The sequence below is a fragment of the Gavia stellata genome, chromosome 15 (assembly GCF_030936135.1).
Source record: "Gavia stellata isolate bGavSte3 chromosome 15, bGavSte3.hap2, whole genome shotgun sequence".
Classification (NCBI taxonomy): domain Eukaryota; kingdom Metazoa; phylum Chordata; class Aves; order Gaviiformes; family Gaviidae; genus Gavia; species Gavia stellata.
This window is the reverse complement of record NC_082608.1, coordinates 15177675-15198049: the sequence shown is the minus strand read 5'-3', so window position 1 is coordinate 15198049 and position 20375 is coordinate 15177675. Positions and strand designations below refer to the sequence as shown.

General features: G+C 37.2%; 1 protein-coding gene across 3 annotated transcripts in view; it reads right to left on the bottom strand.

Moving 5' to 3' along the window:
- The window catches only part of CDH8 (cadherin 8), a 149566-nt gene that overhangs the window by 57098 nt on the left and 72093 nt on the right, over positions 1-20375 (bottom strand). For all 3 annotated transcript variants that reach the window (XM_059825032.1, XM_059825034.1, XM_059825035.1), the window contains 2 exons: positions 6050-6217; positions 1923-2110 (listed from right to left, as the gene is read on the bottom strand). In XM_059825032.1, coding sequence (XP_059681015.1) covers positions 1923-2110; positions 6050-6217 — 356 coding nt within the window. The remainder of the gene's footprint in view (positions 1-1922; positions 2111-6049; positions 6218-20375) is intronic.

Genomic DNA, 20375 nt, shown 5'->3' with positions numbered 1-20375 from the left:
GGTAACTCTGCATTTCTGTTTATAGGGGTAAATGAGGTAGACATCTCTCAGGAATTTCTTAAAACTGCAGCAATTCCTATTTCTGTATCTTATTTTTTTTTCAGAGACAGAAACACAAAATGATTACTTTATTCTATCAGTCAATATACCTGCCATGTCACCATTGTTTTTACTATTTTACAGTTCCATATTAAAACATAAAAGATGAAAACACAGAGGGTTTAAACGAATGAAATACCAGATAAAAAACAAATCTGTGACACTTTTGAATATTAGAATTTTTCATTATAGGAGATTCAAATTTGTGTCTTGAAGCATATCAGTATATTCACTATATAATTCTCTTGTGTCTCACAATGATTCAAATTTCAAAGATGCAAATTGCCAAGCATTGGAAAGATATTAAGATTTGCATCACAATGTCCCAGGGATAAAAAGAAAAGGACATAGAAACTCTGAATCTGCAATGCAAATACCAGCAAGAGCACAAATAGGGACCTTCAGGAAGTCTGTCAAAGTCTTCAATATGTATACTTTCAAGTTTTGTTGATTTTTTTCCCAGGTATGAATCAAGCTCTAATGGGATTGCTCTTTCTCACAAATTCTAGTAAATAAGAAAACCTTGCTTCTTTAGCAGCTCTTAAATTAGTAAGCTTTTGTAATTATGAATGGTGATTTATAAATCAGCATATTCACAATTTGCCAATCATAGCTCCTATATAATTTTTTCAATTGCTTTTCATATGCTTTACGGAAATGACAGCACCCCAATACATTTAGTCGCGCTTAATCAGAATATCATATTGAAAATTTACTCTGCATTGTTTAAAGCCCATGAATTTATGCTGGAGAAAATCTGTTGGTGAACAGTACCCTCCATACATCATCTACTGTAGTAGAACCAAAATGATTACTGCTGTCAAAATGAATATATGAAACAACATTATGTTGGAGACTCAGTTATGAAATAAAGCCAAAGGAACTGGGGCAAAAGGTTAATTGCCTTAGTTTACAAAAGAGGCCACAGGATACAATAAATAACAGTAAGGAAGATCAGGGATGTATATCATAATTTTCTCTTTAGGAAAACAGATCTAAATTTAGATAAATATACATCATTTTATTATGCGTCTACAGTGCTGACCTACTCACTGAGAAACAGAAAATATAAACTTTTGACACGTACTCTGCCTGACCTCTTTAATTACAGGTCCAAGTTGTATATTAATTACCTGTACTCATTGGATTCTTCTTTTTTCACTGGAATGTCATGGGGGGTTTTTTTGGTGGGTTTTTTTGTTTGTTTGTTTGTTTTTTAAAAAAACAAAGATCCATTTAGAGTGTTCTATGCTACATATTTAAAACCCTCTATACCAATGTTATATTCATATCCCTTTTCGGAACAGAGCATGAGAATTGTCTCTCTTCTCCTTCCCCAGAAAATAATGAAAATTAAGCCTGCAATTAAACACTGTACAAGCATAGAATAGGTAACAGAGTCGTAGCCTTCTTTAGGGCCCGAATTTGGCACTTCTCATGTGAAACAGTACTGATGTCCTTGATAAGGTTCACTGAAATCACTATTCATTGAGCAAAGAGAGTTCAACATGAGTAAAGATGGAAGATTAAGCTTCTTGCACATCAGGTAATTTAAATAATATGATTTGACCACATGGAAGCCCAGGTAAGATTAATATATTCCCAGCACAGAAAATACCTCCATGAATGTCTCCCCAGTTGTCACCTAAATGGCAATTTTGAGGGACATGGCTAATACATGCCTTTTTTGTCACTTCACTGGCTTGACATCTCATCCATAGATAAAAGAATCCTTGGAAATCCAGCATCTTCTCACAGAGTACAGTCTGGCTGTATAGTTGTATGTACAATAAACATTTTTTTTTAACAGATACATCATTTACCTTTCTCACTCTAATAATGCCGTCCTGAGTTTGGGCATCTGTAGTAATTTCAAATATATCCATTCCATCTCCTTCAACAATATCATAGGATGATTTAGCATTTTCTCCAATATCCAGGTCATTTGCTTTCACCCTTCCTATTGGTTCACCAAGAGCAACATCTTCCATTACTGAGAAGTGATATAGACCTTAGAAATAAGAAGAAAAGAGTAAACATTACACCTGATTCCAGTATCTCTTGTGTGCTCTTCATTTGTTTATACTTCCCCAATGCAAACTCTTGAGATGTACAGCTGATACAAACTACATTCACACAAGTTATTTACTGAAAGCAGCAAAATGTGTTCCTTATATAGGAATATTTAGTTTACTGTATATGAATGTTCTTTTCATTACAGTAGTATCCTGCTTCTTCCTTCGTGATGCTTAGTGTTGGCAAACAAATATTAAACTACTTCCAACACTGAAAGTATGCAACGTTCTCTACTGCAGACACTGTTGTACTTACCATTTTATTTACAGACATGTAGTTATATTTTTTATAGCATTCAACTATGAAACTTTAGCTTTTACTCTGTAGAAAACTTGTCTAATACTTTAAAGAAGTCTTATACAATTTCAGTTCTGTACTACTTTTTCAACCCTTTTAATTTTATTTTCTTTAACCCCTTCCACCTCCCTTTTGTGGTAAGAAACATTCAAGGAAACTCCCAAAATGTTTTAAAAGAAACAATAACTTTTCATAGTAATCATTAGTGTATTTACTATTTGGTTGTAGGGTTAAACCAAAATCCACTAGGAAGTGCTATTCAAATTGTCAGCATTTTTATTTTTTGTAATACTTGATTCAAACCTTCTGACCTAAGAGGTGCCAAAAATCTATTTAGAACTTGTAGTATAGTACATTTTAGGTAAGCATTTTATTAAGAGAAAAATCAAAATACCCATTTTATTATTACATCTCCCAGTCCTTAACAGTACTCTGAAAAATAGAAGACACATGCATGCTTTACATCAAAAATTCTTTATGAAGTGCCTATTTTTTTAACTCTTGGTAATTTACACTTATTGAAGCTATGGTTAATACGTGATCTAATCAACTGCAGTGCCACTTAGTAATTAAAATAGTCAAAAGGAATTCAAGGCTAGCAATGAGATCATTAAAATAGTTTTTGACAAAGGTTCTGGACTTGTTCTTTTCTGTCTTCATAGTTGTTCTAAGACAATGTGTGATTTTTACGGTTATGTGCAGCTAGTAGTTTTCTAAAACCAAAATATTCTGGAGTTGTTGCTTTAACTGTTTGTAGGCTGACTGCAGTAGTAACAGTTGAAAGTAGGAAGGAAACTGTGAGGAATTCACAAATACATATATTAGCTATACATCTAGCCTGTCCCAAAGTGAAGTATTTTTTTTTCTTTAATGTTTCTAGGCTAAATTCTTAGAGATAAATTGGAGATCATCAAGATTCCTCAAGAATATTCACAGTGGCTCACAAACAACGAGCAGCCAAAGCAATCAAGTGCCTCAGGAGACTAAATTATGCGTTCACAATTTATACTGCTGTCCACTCTTTGTGGTTTGAATCTCCAGACATAGTTGATTGCATTTTTATGTTGGTATTTTTTTCTCTCAGATTTATTAAGATAGTTTACAAAATACTGTAAAAAAAAAAATGATGATGCAGCTGACTCTTTTACACAAATTGCTCTCAAGAATTATGAATTGTCCTGTCACAATGTCATAGTGCAGAGCTGACCAAAAATCCATCCACATTATGCATCTCTGAACACCCTTGGTTTTCATAGTAATGCACAGTTGTTCTCAGTACAATACTATGGTAAACTGCCAGGTTAAAAGCTTCTGTGACTTATAAAATGCCTCTAAAATTATTTCAAAGAGATCATAGAAGTAGTGAAAGTTCATCTTTTTCATTTCTAAAACCCAGGAGGCTAACAGTCTTTGAAATCAAACCATAAATACACATTTCTGTCCTGCCTGGAAACAATAAACTGATAAAACACACTGCTTTCTGAGTTCATTACAATTTATTGTGAAAGCAGCATGTATTACATCTTATGAATTTCTATTTCATTCTGGTTAGGCTCTATTGTAAGTTTGATCCTTTCTTATTTTCCTTTCCAGGCAAATGCAAACCGTGCTTCAATAGTGTAAAAAAATGTTACAGACTTGATCAGTCCTTGTATAAGGCCAGAGTCATGACTAATCTGTAATGCTAGGCAGCATGCTATGAATAGTTAGTTTCAAAAGGCAGAATTTGTATAATAACATCCAGTTACACTATTTACTATGGCTCATCCTCATTAAATGCAATATATACGTAATACAAAGTTATAGTACATACAGGTTTTTTTCTAATGAAGTTGCATAATAGTCAGTGCTAGAACAGGGTGGTTATTCCTAGATAGTAGCTTGAATCCTGCACTGGAATGCACTAGCTGTAACAGCTTCAAAGACAGCAACTCACTCTCTGTTGAAAGAAAACTAATCTACATTTTCCCTACAGAAAATATATTTCAGGGATCTGTGATGCAGTCTTCCCCATGCTACCCAGTCAGTGTGTCACTGTATCCAAACTACAGGAGGACAGATAGGAGTAAACTGTACAGGGAAAGTACAGTTTCATCTCTGTATGCATTCACTCCTGTGCTTCCTGCTGAGACCTCCAACAAACATACCAATTAGTATGAGTTGTGCTGCCGATTTTCTGATCAGCTTTTTTCACACTGGCAGGCAAAGGCTTTTTGAGACAGAAAGTGCTGATACAAATATAAAAGCCAGGTAAGCTGGCAAAAGTAGATCTGTAGTCACAGAGTTAGAGCTGTAGTACATTGCAGGTATAAAAGAAATGGCCCTCTGCATTCCGGTGATACGGTTCAGCCAGGAGTCTCATCTATAGATGTTTACATTATTATGGAAATTGTCATCACATGTTGGAGAACGCTACTACACAAGTGCACGCAATGCAATGTGGTATGAAGTAAAAAATTCATGCATTTCTTATTTTATAATGACAGAAAACCTTTTATTGTGCATAGAGTGCCTATCTGTTAAAAACCACTAATATAAGGTAATAAAATATATACTTTGCAAATAAGCTTTTACCTCTGCTTATTTGTTTTATATTTTTTTCTCTCTATATCTGTACGTGCATTTTCTAGACTGTAGGAGAGTATTTATTACATGCCGAGTACTAGGACAAACCTTTCACTCTTTGTGTCTTCAGAACAGGGCAAAAGTGGACTTTGAGTCATACATATGTGGAAAAGAATTAATTTTACATTGGGCGCATAAGTACCTGGTTAGAAAAACATGCTTCTAATAAAGTAAAAATGATACCAAGTCTAGATGTGAACATTCTCCAACCCCAAAAAGGCTCTTAATACCTTACAACTTCAGCTTTTCAGAACAAGCTGGATAAAAAGATAAGTTTCTAATAGTGCATTAGATTGCACCTGTTCCAAATAAAATTGATCCAGTCATTATGCTCTTCCCTCTTCTTTTTACTTTTTGTCTTCATCTTTGAAATAGACTACAAAGCTTGTAGAGAATCTCAGCAGGATGCCAAATTATTTTAACCTAGCCCAGCAAGATATCCATTGGAACCACACTAGTAAATATGGATTTTGAGTTAAAGATCAACAATTATCTAGACTCAGACTTATTTTCTTTGTTTTCTTCACTATTACCTAATTAGTCAAACCTTTATTTCTTTTATCAGTTATATATGTCTTTTACTGGTGGTGTCACTTGTCTGCATGAGATGGAAGCACACATAACAGCAACTAAAACTAGCACTTAGAAACAACTGCACTGAAAGCATATATTCATAAATATATGAAAAAAATTGCCCAAGCCCTTTTGTGTGGATGTAAGAGGGGTAACAAGGAAGACAGAGAGCTGTGTACACTGTTGTGGATGTAATTCCCTCTTTCCTAAGCTCTTAATCAGGCAGAGGACTATTAATCTTTCTCTAGTAGCAGCTACATATTTTTAAATTACATTACAAACCCAGGCAATATGATGATAAAAAAAAAACTTGATAAAAATAAAAAAGCACTCTGTTACTTTCTTATATAGGAGAACACATAGACATAAAGGCACTTACTCTGTGCAAACTTAGGAGGATTGTCATTAACATCAGTGAGTGTAATTGTCACTGTTGTAGTTCCAGAGAGTCCACCCATATGTCCTCCCATGTCCTTTGCTTGGATGACCACAAAGTACTCTTCTTTGGCTTCTCTGTCCATGTTGGGAAGAGCTGTTTTAATTATAGCTACAATAATGGGGGGGGAAAAAAGTCAGGTACAGACCCAAATTCAGTTTTGCAGCTATTTTTATGGATGTATGTAAATATTGATATAAAAATTGAACTGCTAAAGGTCCAGTTAAGTTGCCTCTTAGTACCAAGGACAAAGAAAAATTTGAGATTTTCAAAAAAGTATATTAGAGGTCACCTACCTTGATTTAATTAAAAGTACATTGAAATTGTGGTCCCAAACCCAAGAATCAACCGTACCTGTGATACATATTAATTTTTACATTTCTTTCCTGATAAACTTTTTGGTTTCTGTCCTACCTCCCACAGAAATCCATCGTTTCCGCACGGAATTCACAAACAGAGGACAACCACATAGTAAATGTAATCTGTAAACACTGTTAACCATATCTGTCAGCTTAATTATTTCAAATATTTTAAAACCAAAACCACCATTTAATTTGCTGTTGTATATAATGCAGGCTACAATTGTTCCCTTAAGACCTAAATCAAATGTCTAAACTTCCACTGGAGAATGACAGCATGTCTTTCAGTATGTCTTTCAGCACAGTCACTAGTACTGCAAACTCCTAAAGACGCTCCATTGCCCCTGCTCTAGGAGGGCCACTTTCTGGACAATGATCTCAGTAAGCTGCTATCACCTACTTTATTAGGTTATAAGTTTTTAAAGATGGAGAAGTAAAATGATCTGTAGTATATCAAAATATAAAATATCAGTGGGCTAGCAGGAAGATATCTGCAAGGGACAATCCAATTAAGTATGGGACCAGATCCACTGCAAACTCCTATAGATTTCATTGACATCTAACAGAAGAAATAAAAAAAAAAAAACAACTTTTTTCCTTCCAAAACTTCTCCACCTGTAATGTGCTGTTATATTCAGAACATTCAGTATGTAAAGTACAATACTAAACGTTTAATGGTAAATTTAAATCACGTTCATCACAGTCTAGTAATGTCCACCATAATAAAAAGATAATAATCAACTAAAGAATTCCCACTAAACCTAGGGAAAACAACTCTAAATCTTAAATTGAAATACGGCATTTTTTTTCTTTTAATCCTGTTTTTCAATTCTATTTTTTAAAAAATCATTTGTCTGTGAAAAGAGAGCACAAAGTTCAAGTTACTGAATTATCTTAGTGGTTAAGTGAAGCGTAAGAGTGCCGAGGGGAATTGAATCCACCATTGCAGTGGTTCCTTTAAACCATGGTGCTTGAGGGTTCTTATGAGGCATAAAGAAGAATGTCTCTTTTCAAGGGCCTGCACTTACAGAGCTGAAGGACACAGTTTATGGGCAGACATTGACAGTAACTCACTAAGTCTTTGGAATTCATTAAAAAAAGAAGGTAAGAATTCTATATTGTACTGTAAATTTGTTAAGACCTGCATATTGAATAGAGTGGCCAAGTTCACACCCTGGACCATAGATACCTGTTACTGGGCCTGATCATACATTTCATTAGCTCTCACACTGTATTTTGTTTTTACCTGTTCTTTGTTAAGTATTGCCAGGAGTTTTTAGATGTCAATCAATACTTATTGTGAATCTGTTAGTTTTGATTTCTTTGTTAGGATTAGCATAGCTGTGGAGACTTCAAATAGTTCTTTTTCTTTCACATGGGATAGTTTCTATTAAATATGCTTCTTGGAAATGACACTTTAGCTGAAATGCCGAGATTATCTGTTAATGTATTTATGGCGAATAAAGAAATGTTCCTGGTCTTTATGATTAATAGAGATGCATTTTAGTAAATTTTAGACTCCATTTATCTTTAATATTGTACTACTAAGAATCTGATCAGACGTTCTTTTCTTGGCTGAGTACAGGACCAAGCTAAGAGCAAGGGGGTGTAAAGGCATTTAAAATAAAGCAATATGCTTGCTACATAAACTAACAAACTTAACATAGAATCATAGAATGCTTTGGGTTGGAAGCGACCTTAAAGATCACCTCGTTCCAAGCCCCCTGCCATCGACAGGGACACCTTCCACTAGACCAGGTTGCTCAAAGCCCCATCCAACCTGGCCTTGAACACTTCCAGGGTTGGGGCATCCACAACTTCTCTGGGTGACCGGTTCCACTGCCTCACCACCCTCATGGTGAAGAATTTCTTCCTTATACCTTATGTAAATCTAGCCTCTTTCAGTTTTAAGCCATTACCCCTTGTCCTATCGCCCTTGTAAAAAATCCCTCTCCAGCTTTCTTGTAGGATCCCCCTTCAGGTACTGGAAGGCTGCTGTAAGGTCTCCCTGAAGCCTTCTCTTCTTCAGGCTGAACAACCCCAAATCTCTCAGCCTGTCTTCATCGGAGAGGTGCTTCAGCCCTCTGATCATCTTCGTGGCCCTCCTCTGGACTCACTCCAACAGGTCCATGTCCTTCTTATGTTGGGGGTCCCAGAGCTGAATGCAGTACTCCAGGTGGGGTCTCACAAGAGCGGAGTAAAGGGGGCAAATCACCTCCCTCGACCTGCTGGTCACACTTCCTTTAATGCAGCTCAGGATGCAGTTGGCTTTTTGGACTGCAAGTGCACATTGCTGGCTCATATTGAGCTTCTCGTCAACCAACCCCCCCAAGTCCTTCTCGGGGCTGCTCTCAACCCATTCTCTGCCCAGCCTGTATTTGTGCTTGGCACTGCCTCAACCCATGTGCAGGACCTTGCACTTCGCCTTGTTGAACCTCATGAGATTCGCACAGGCCCACCTCTCAAGCCTGTCAAGGTCCCTCTGGATGGCATCCCTTTCCTCCTGCGTGTCGACCACATCACACAGCTTGGTGTTGTCGGCAAACTTGCTGAGGGTGCACTCAATCCCATTGTCTACATCACTGACAAAGATGTTAAAAAGAGCCAGTCCCAATACCAACCCCCAAGGAATGCCACTCATCACTGGTCTCCACTTGGACATTGAGCCGCTGACCACAACTCTTTGCGTGCGACCATCCAGCCAATTCCTTATCCACCAAGTGGTCCATCCATCAAATCCATGTCTCTCCCATTTAGAGACAAGAATGTCATGCAGGACAGCAACAAATGCTTTGCGCAAGTCCAGCAGATGATGTCAGTTGCTCTTCCCTTATCCACCAACACTGTAACCCTGTCGTAGAAGGCCACCATATTTGTCAGGCACGATTTGCCCTTAGTGACGTCATGTTGGCTGTCACCAATCACCTCCTTGTTTTCCATGTGCCTTAGCATAGTTTCCAGGAGGATCTTCTCCATGATGTTGCTGAGCACAGAGGTGAGACTGACTGTCCTGTAGTTCCCTGGGTGTTCCTTTTTTCCCTTTTTAAAAATGGGGGTTACGTTTCCCCTTTTCCAGTCAGTGGGAACCTCACCAGACTGCCATGACTTCTTAACTATGATGGATAGTGGCTTAGCAACTTCATCCACCAGTTCCCTCAGGGCCCCCAGATGCATCTCATCAGGTCCCATAGACTTGTGCACCTTCAGGTTCCTTGGACGGTCTCGAACCTGATCTTCTCCTACAGTGGGTGGTTCTTCATTCTCCCAGTCCCTGCCTTTGCCTTCTGTGACTTGGCCAGTGTGGCTTGAGCACTTGCCGGAAAAGATTGAGGCAAAAAAGTCATTGAGTACCTCAGCCTTCTCCATATCCCGGGTAACCAGATCACCCATTTACTTCCAGAGAGGGCCCACATTTTCCCTAGTCTTCTTTTATCACTAATGTACCTATAGAAGCTTTTCCTTGTTGCCCTTGACATAATAAATTAATAGCAGTCTTGTGACGTACAATTCTGTAAATTATTTCCATAAAATATTTTGGGTTGTTGTCTTACATATTTTATAAATAGAATTCTGGGTGAAAATGAAACCTCTATCATATGTCTGCAACTGCCAAGTCAGAGTAATCTTTTGTTCCCAAGGAGATCAATATGTAATCAGCGATTTTTTCATTCAAACATGTGGTAAGTGGAGTTAGGAGCAGCAAGGCCAACTGCACTGCAGTTAAAGGTGAATTGGGAGCAGCATGTGGAAACAAGGCATGCAGGAGCAGTGACCTCACCAACATGGAGCCAGGCTGCAGAGTAGCAAGTAGGGTCCCACTCAGATCCGGAGACAGTGGCCAGGCTGAGCCACAGTCTGATAATGACCCAGCAAGTCCATAGCACCAAGGCAGCTCTGAGGCCAGGCCAGGAAACCCAGCTAGAGGGTCTGGATGTGGGTCAGAACTGAGAAAATATGAGACTGGGCGCAGATGTAGCACAGCCGGGGCCAGTAGTAGAGGCTCAGCCTAAGGGCAGCTCCCAAGTAGAAGGAGGGGCAGCCCCTGCATGAAACTTTCTTCACAACAGCTCGTATCAGCAAAGAAGCTGACCTTGGACGCAGCCAGCTACACTTCTAAACATAGACAACTAAACTCCTTGAAGGAGGTCGTGCTCAGGACCCTGACAACTACAATGTAATCCAGTGCTTGTAAAACCAATGAAGCAACCTTAAAGTACAACATTCATGTAATTGAACTGTTCTATACCATCTGTAGGAGGGGACATAAGTTATTCTGGAAAACATTGAAGAATATGCTTCTGTTAAATTTTTTGAATTAAAACAGGGGAACAGTAAAACCCAGAAGATAATAATAAACCATTTATCAGATGTGATAGGTACAAAATACATTCAGTAAAAGAGTAGGGCCATTTCCTCCATAGCAGCCTGGGTAAGAAGAGTAAATGATATTTATTTCTAAAAGCATTTGACAGTTGTGACTGGTTTGGACTGATTGGTTTACTATTTAGGAATAATAATGATGCAATCTGCAAATAATTCTATCTATTGTTATAAGTGAGGTAACTCATAAAAAGGATGCTAATGCAAATTTAGGGTACCAGAATTTTGTCCACATTAATTTTTTTCACTAATAGAGCTGATCCAAAGATCAGTGAAACCTTATTTCAATGGGTTTTTTATTAAACCTACTATAACTTTTTCTCCATTATTATTTTTAGGCAAACCTACCCTTGTTTGGTTATTTTTTTTTAAATCTTGTTTACATAGTTAAGTCTAGCCTACAGATGACTTGTATAAGTTGTCACATTTTGTATTCTGCAGTTTCCTCTGAGACAAGTTAAATATTTCAATAAAGTGATGATTTTTCCTAGACATGTATTTTAATTTGTCTCTTAATGTATGGAACAGTCTAGCCCTTGTCTATGGTTTGAAAGATAGCAGGAAGATTAAATACCTTAAAAAGTGCCTAAATCAGAATTATAGTTTCTGACTTTTAAGACATAAAAATTGGGGGTTTTTTCTGTATAAAGATACTAACACAACTTGTTATTTCAATAGTTTTACACATATTTCTATCTGTTTTCTCAGCCCATAAAGCATTTGCCAGAAACTGAGTCAAAGACAAAGTCAAGTTTCAATTTCAAACACAATAAAAAGCTAAAAAGTAGTTTACTGTTTTAACTACTATAAGAGGAGCTGAAGGTTTTTAAACATCAAATATATCCAAATTACACAAATTAACTGGTTGTTACCACCAGTATTTCTATATTCAGAATCTACAGAATGGAGGTCAGCAAAAAGAGAAGTGTTGGTATCTCTTATGAGGGAAATTAATAAGCACAAAAAGGCTCCATCCTCACCTAAGTAATGTGATTGAGACAAAGACAGACTAAGGGAGTTATGCATAGAGAATTTCAAGGACATTTATTTATTCTTTTGCTTTACTCACCAGTTCTTAGCCTGGGCTCACAGGAAGTACTGAAACTTTCAATCTATTTTTAGAAAACAATTCAGACTCACCAAATACTAATACGCATACAGCACACAGAACATTAACTCATTGAACATTCAACCTGCTCTACTTCAATTCAACCCAGAAACAAATCGAGAATAAAAACATAATCACTTTCAGCATGCTATGATGGATGAAAATCACATGTGCCAAACAGGAGAGTAGTTTAAAAGCGAGGGATGAGAATTACCGTAAACTAATGTAGGGCAGGTAGACGCTTGTTGGAAGATTGTATTCAGAACAGTTATCAATGGCTTACTGTCAAAGTGGATAGATGGATGAAGTGGTTAATAGGGTTTGTTCTGTTTCTAGCATCATTCAATATTTCCTGAATGATGGAAGACAGGAAGAACTTATCAAGCCTTTCAGATGACACAAAGTTGGGAGCCATTGCAAGTACTGGAAGAACAGGATTAGACTTCAAAACGATTTTGACAAATTGGATAGTCTAGAAAAGCAGGATGCGTCTCAATTTGGCAAGTAAAAAGTATTTTGTGTGGGTGAAACAATTAACTTCACAATTACAATAGAGCATATGACTCACAAGACAGAAAAGAACGTGGAGTCAAAATGAGCTGAATATGAGTCAACAGCATTTTGCTGATAAAAATGCTCAAACATTTCCTGGTATATTATTTAGTATGTTATATGGAAGAACTGTGGAATAATCCTTCCAGTTTCACTCATACTGGTAAGGTTGCAGCTGGAATGGCATGTCCAGTTTTGAAAAAAATTGGTTTATATAGTTATGGAAGTATGAGCAAAGACTTTACAGCAAAATACGTAGAAATTACTGGGAGCTACTCTCCTTTTCCACTGGGGATAAGAGAAGAAATGATGGGCTTAGAATATAAACCACAATATGGGTTTAAATTGCAGCAAGAGAGATTTCAGTTAAACATAGGGGAACACTTTGTAAAAGAGAAGGTAAATATAGACAGAAGACAGCCTGTAGAATTTGTAGTATTTCCATTGCTGAAAGTTTTTAAGAACCTATCAGACAAACGTCTGTCGAGAATGAGAAGGGATAAACATGATCCTTTTTTGGGGCAAGGGCACTCACTGCATTCTCAATTGAGGTCCATTCCTTCCATATTGTCTAAGATAAGGCCTTATATACTCTAAAATCCTTCACAAGTCTTAGTCCTGTGAAAACATTGAATGGACATGTAATATAACCACTGAACAGATACTTGCATCATAATCTGGCTACGGATGCTCTGACTAAACCTGGAAACATCAGGAAGCAGGGTAGAAGGTAAAGAAATCAGGAAGTAATCTATTTCATCAAAGAATGACACACCCCCCCCCAATATTGGAAGTACCTTTTTTTTTTTTTTTTTTTGGCTGAGTTGCTTTTCCTAAACGGCTATTGGTGTCACACTGCTCAATAGCAAATAAACCAGCTGCAGAACGGGATTTATTTTTACAGTGGTCCTAAATGCACACACTGAGCAATTTGCACAATCTGCCTCACAACTTGAATCAGTTAAAATACACCTCTGTGGACTACTTTCAAAACCTGTTTGGAAGAATATACACTGTCTCACACTGAAAAACATCAGGGGAAAAGAAGCAATGTGTCAGAGGCTATAGCTGATGAAAAGAAGAGAAGCAAAAGGAACAACAGAAATAAGGATCTGTTTTTCACTTTTCACTTTCCATTTTTTTAAGGATCTCTTTATGGTAATGCTATAAAACTACACATCATAATAATTGAGAACATGGAACAAAACCAAGCAAGCACTATGCAAAATTGGAATCTGGCCGTGAAAAGCCTTTCTTAAGCAAGTCATTCATCTCACACGTTTTGATGAAGACTTCCTGCTATTTCAACTTGTATACTTTGTGGAACTTTCCCTTCTTCATTTGGAAGAGCTAAGTAATCGCTTTGATCTTCCTTCTGTGCTAAAATCTTGGTGGAGATTCTTATTAAATATAACAGTCATTTAGGATCCAAACTCCTGAAAAATCAATCTTGTAATTTCTTCAGAGAGCCGTGAGATGCATTCTTTGTATTCCCATGAAGCACACTGACTTCAGTGATGTTTTAGAAGTCCATAAAACAGATTCACTTGGAGGTCTGTGGAAAATCTGTACCATAATTCCTAAAAAATTAATAGATCACAACTAACTTTCTTGAAATTTAAAAAAATTCTAGTACTTTGATGATATGATACAGGCATACTGATCCATTATTTTTAATTCAGTTTACCCTTCATAAAAATAAAAATATTTTTAATAAAAATTATCATCAAATATTCTCATTTCTTATTTAGTTCTAATGCCTTAGGATTTTTATTTTAGCAAGACAAGAAAAATATCTGCAGTTCCTAACAATGTTGGCTAACTTTCTTCTAGAAAAATTATCAATTACAGGAGTTGTCTGAACTGCATTCAGATGTAGATATATTTCAAAGATATTAGCCACAGTAAGAATAATCTCTAGGTGAGGAATTGAATTATGTGGAGTGACTCTGTGTCATTTTTGTATTGTTAAGAGAGAAGCTAACAGTGTACATATTTTATTACCATGTTTATTTTTTAAAATTATATGGGGAAGATGGCACTGCCTGCCTTTCTGTTGAACTGCGAGATGAAGGTTGACTATCATTTCATTAATTCTATTGTTTCTTGTGTAATTTACAAGCTATTGTATTTTCTTTTTCAGCCCATATTACTTCCATTTTTGTGTTTTCTGATCTTGCTTTCATTCTGAAGTAGACCTTGCAAGTTCGCCATTGTGCGTAAATTAACAGTACCTACCTTTCTCTGTATGTATTCTGCTTGAAGAATATCATATAGGATATGACTGGATAACACCTATGATAATACTACCTTTTAAATTCAGATGAACTTGTACCTGGGTTTCATAGTACGGGTAAAAAGCTTTCATCTCTACTTACCAGCCATTGCCTTTTCCCTGGGACCAAGTTTCACTGGCATAGTGAAAGGATCACCCTCTCACCAACTGAGAATTAATGCAGTAAATAAACATTCTGCACTGCATTTATGACCTTGCTTCCTTAGGATTTTATTTATAATGATCTTCTAATACCTACAATAATACTAGACTCTTTACAGAAAGTAGCCTTGGTTTCTTTTCCGGATGCTTTCCAAATCTAGCTATGTAGTTCAAATTCCTCTCTCTAATTCAGTCTCTTGAAGCACAACATCATTTAGATATGTAGCCCCTGTTTCCCTAATCAGCATGAGGAAAATGGTTAAGTCCTAACTATCTCACTAGCTTTCTAAAATGATAGAGGTATTGCTCTGAAATGCAAGAAATGTGTGGTATCAGCTTTTTTGTTACTACTATTATTGGATAAACTCTAGAAGCAGAAATCACTTTTTTCCAAATGCCAATCTGTCTTGATCTTAAGCCACTCATCTTTACCAACTACGGACCATCATAACTGTTTTCAAACGTTTCTGCAGTGATTTTATACTTCCTTTATTAATCAGAAAAGACAGCTCCTGCTGCTACTGAAGGATCCAATCCTACATACCTTATCCGTAATAGTCACACTTTATATTTCTAAGTAAAAAGCAAGAACTACAGGACTGACCCTCAGGTCTGCTGCACTAGCGGTTTGTCAGTAGAACTCTCTCTCCTAATGGGCTGTCACCAAGACAACTCTCAGAATCACCAAAGAATCTCTGTACAAACACCTTAACGCAACTCCTAAGGTTGCACAGTATGCTTAGTACACAATGACAAGAAAAAGCTTATACTAGTTTGAAAATATACCCTATTTTCAGCATTGTGCTTAAGTGCATCAAATGCTTTCAAGACAGAGCTGGAAGTGCTGTAACAGAAGCAACCAAGTATAAACTCCAGAAATCCCTGCATGTGCTGGAGCAGATTTTGCTACCTTGGGAAAGTTGCTAACCAGGCTGCATGGACCTACCTTCTGTATGGTGCTGCACACATCTGCCTTCTCCTCTAGGAAAGTTGTTCCTACACCTCACTTGCTAAGACAGAACAACATCCACCCATCCCAGTTCACGTCTCTTAAAATTATTTCAGTTAGAAGTTTAGTTAACTTTAAATGTGCAGTAATGGGCAAGGATATCACAGTAGCCCTAGTCAATAAAATGAGCTAGAAAGCAGCAGTTCAATCCAGGCTCTGACTAATGTCAAGCAAGTTCTTTCTCTACACTAATCCCATGAGGGTTTAAATCTAAACTGTTTAGATAATATAAGCTGAACTATTTAGAAAGGCTCTAGTGAACGTGAGTTAGTTCTGTTCCCAGCAGCTCATTACCTTCCCCTTACAGTTGCAGATTACTTCCTGTATCAAAACTGTTTTCCCATCTCTAGTTTGAAAATGCAACCTTGTCATTTTATCAGGAATAATTACAGAAATAGTCCTCATGCCTCTCTTTTATTAACACCTCTCAAATATTTGTGCAGTGATTTCATATCCTCCTTTAATCACCTCTTATCCAGTTTATACAAATTAAGTTCAATCAATCTTTCATTATAAGTAATATTCTTCTCACCTTAGCTACCCTGCTTTGAACTTTCTTCAGTATTTCAGTAGTCTTTTTTATGATGACGGGTCTCATCAGTACTACATGCAATATTCCGAGGACAGCTTGTGCTATCATTAATATGTACCATTAGTAATAAACTGGACATTAACAACCAGATAGAAGAAATAGTCTGTAACATCACAAAAATGTCAGTACTCAAAAGTTGCCTGCATTTATCCTCTTGCTACCTTACTTGTTTTTATTCTGCTGGACTGTATTTCAAGGTCTAGATGGAGGAAGATAATAAAGACTGCAAATTAAAATAAAAGATTCAAACCTGACTTCTGCTGAATGCTGTCTTCATTCCTCCTAGGCCTACTTATTTATGTTCTGATTTCAGAACCACAGGGTTCAAGGCTGTGGTCCAGAGAGGGCCATATATTAAATCATTAAAAGCTCTGTTGATTAAAGCATGTGCACTTTCACCTGAAAGTTAAAGCTAGGTATAGGGAAAAAAAAATCAATTATTCACTCTGCAAAGAAATACCCCCATTCTATTAGAAGAGTCTTTAGTTTTCTAGGTCTCCTGACTCTTCTATTCATCTCAGCTTTACTAACTTGAACTTTGGCTTGTACCAAATGACCATATCCAAGATGGCAGTATTTAAAATCTATTCTTTTTCATATATAGTAATGGTTTATGCTTGAATAATACAATGTGTTTTCCAATATAGTAGGGCGTTTGGTGTAATTTGCCTTGTTCATGTAACTATTTTTCAGGTATGTGTAGGAGTGACATTATTTAAGTTCATGTGAAATGTAAATAAGTCAGACACAGCTGAAAATTTATTTCCTCTGCCACTCCTATATTGTAGAACACAGTGTCATTTCATATTACATTCCATTATGATAATCTTATTTTAAAGCTGACAGTCATGATTTAATATCCTTGAAAAAGCTTAAAAGTGAGAAGTGTACTTTAGCTACTTTTAGCAGTCTTAAGGAACCCCCTTCCCCAGCATTTTGATTGTCATTATTTGGATTATGAGAGAATACATACAACTTGTATACCTTTATAAATAATACACACTAGTCAGGAAACCTGAGGTCACTTAGTCAGATGTAACAAGAATCACAGAATCACAGAAGGACAGGGTTGTAAGGGACCTCTGGAGATCATCTAGTCCAACCCCCCCCGCCAGAGGAGGTTCACCTCGAGCAGGTTGCACAGGAATGCATCCAGGTGAGTTTTGAATACCTCCAGAGAAGGAGACTCTACAACCTCTCTGGGCAGCCTGTTCCAGTTCTCTACCACCTTCAAAGTAAAGAAGTTCCTCCTCATGTTTAGATGGAACTTCCTATGACCAAGTTTGTGCCCGTTACCTCTCGTCCTGTCACTGGGCACCACTGAAAAAAGCCTGGCCCCATCCTCCTGGCACCCACCCCTTAAGTATTTATAAGCATTAATAAGATTCCCCCCTTAGTCTTCTCTTCTCCAGACTAAAAAGACCCAAGTCCCTCAGCCCTTCTTCATAAGAAAGATGTTCCAGTCCCCTAATTATCTTTGTAGCCCTTTGCTGTACCCTCTCCAGCAGCTCCCTGTCCTTCTTGAACTGGGGAGTCCAGAACTGGACACAGTACTCCAGATGTGGCCTCACCAGGGCAGAGTAGAGGGGGAGGATAACCTCCCTCAACCTGCTAGCCACACTCTTCTTGATGCACCCCAGGATGCCATTGGCCTTCTTGGCCACAGGGGCACATTGCTGGCTCATGGTCAACCTGTTGTCCACCAGGACTCATGATTTATGGAATATATTTTAGTCTACCGTGAGTTTCATTACTAATCTGATGTCAACACATTGTAAGTTTAGCCTCTCGTAGAAAATCTGAATCTCTATGTTTGTAACATATTGTTTATGTTTACTCTCTATCCAACAAACCAGTGGTCATACTAAAATTCACCCATGAAAAGCAAAAAATATTCAGAACAAACCATCAAAAAAGCATTTACTCTAAGCCACATTCAGAGCACTGAATGAAAAATAACCTCTGAATTACTTTCTTCCATGTGTCTATAACTCATATAGAAGAACTTGCAAACTAGAACTGCAGAAGTATATGCATTTTTCAGCTAAGGTAATGGAAAATTATTGTTTTATGGGTCACTTACCGGTACTTATTTCTGTGCACGCAGCATTATAGAATTGTTTCAGCAAGGAGGTTGAGAGTAATGTCAGAGTTTCAACCAAGAGTGTGATTCAGATAAGGACTACACCTAGTTAATGTCAAGTTAGTAGGAACAAAAAAGCAGAGAGTAAGCAACTGCTTTTCTCACGTTTACCCTGAGGTGTAGCAACTCTTTCTACCGTAGGCATGAAACCATATCCTACACCTTTGCTCCCTCTTTTTGTTCAGAGTACTACAGAAGGGAGAGGAGTCAGGAGGCATGATTGGGATTATTCCTGATGGTCAGCTCTCAGTGCACCATTAAAACAAAGCAGCAAGGTCAGACAATCTTTAGGCTGAGGCAGGAAATGAAAAAAATTATAGGCAGGACAGCCTATCTATGGCTGCCCTGGTGCTGGTAGCTGCACAGATCTAAATCTAGTCTTAATTTGTAATACATGAAGCTAAGAAAAGGCCATTCATCTAGAAAAATAGTTAAGTAGAGCAGCTCTAAGTAGCTATACTTTTGATAACATTTCATACATTCCCATGGAATGACAGAAAATATTTACGTTCTGAAGCGGATCACTTTAACATAGTCCATTTCTTAAAAAAGTGATTCCATTTTGGGAAAGACAGAATTCTAGACACCATATCTGTGTTCAGAAACGATTCAGTTTCAAATGAATTGGAAAGGGTTTCAACTTAGCAGGGGCACTAATGAAATGTAACCACAGAGAAAATGTATCTATACACACAATCCCATCTCCCCATCCTGCCGCCCCTGGCCAAAAAACCCCAACAAAACGGACCAAACCAACCTCAAATCCTAAAATATCTACCATGCTTGGAGGATCATCTTCAGGTTTGATTTGTTTCAGATAAGACACTACTATACCTGGCTGTTCTGCTTTAATGTGTACACTGTCACAATAGCATCCAAACATCTTCCCACATGAAAACTTCCCCTGAGGTTCCCGAGTACTACATACAAATGTGTAAGATAATGTGTTTTCCTGGCCTAGTTACTAGGAGGAAACAAATATTAGTTGTGATGGTTCACATTGCTAAAGTTGGATAAAGAAACAATCAAGCATCTACATACTTTCTATTTGCTTTGGACATTTTCTTTTTGTTAAAATGCACCTTCCACTCTATCCGTCCATGGTAACAGCACTACTGTCCAAATTATACAGCTGCTAAACTAGTGTGCATGCTTTTTGCATCACTACCTCTAAAAGGTGAAATATACAGTGCCACAAGCTACTACAAAATTACAGCTATCTTAGCATAATACTATTGGCGTTTTGAGACTGCATGTAACAACCAATAAAACTCTCTCTGTTATGTAATAAACATTATCATGTCCTTGCTCCAAAATTCTGGTATTACCAAGAAAATCCGCTGCATAGTTCGTTACGTTTTCTGAAATCAATGCTTCTCTTCGGAAGAACCACAAGACTGCTGGGTTTTAAATCAATCTTTTTCACCCTGTATAATATGCAGCTGCAGTTTCTACATGACTACCTGCATCTGGTTTGCTTAATGACTAGTCTTTTATGTGTATTTATTGTTTACATATCCTAAACAAATGTATTGCTGGAGGGCTCTACACAATTTAACATCTAGTATGGCTAAGATCTCTGTAAGTGAATGAAGACACATCTCAGACACAAGAACAAATTCTGCAAATTTTAAAACATTACAAGGAATGGATAGGTCCATCTAATATAACAGAAACAACTGCATACTC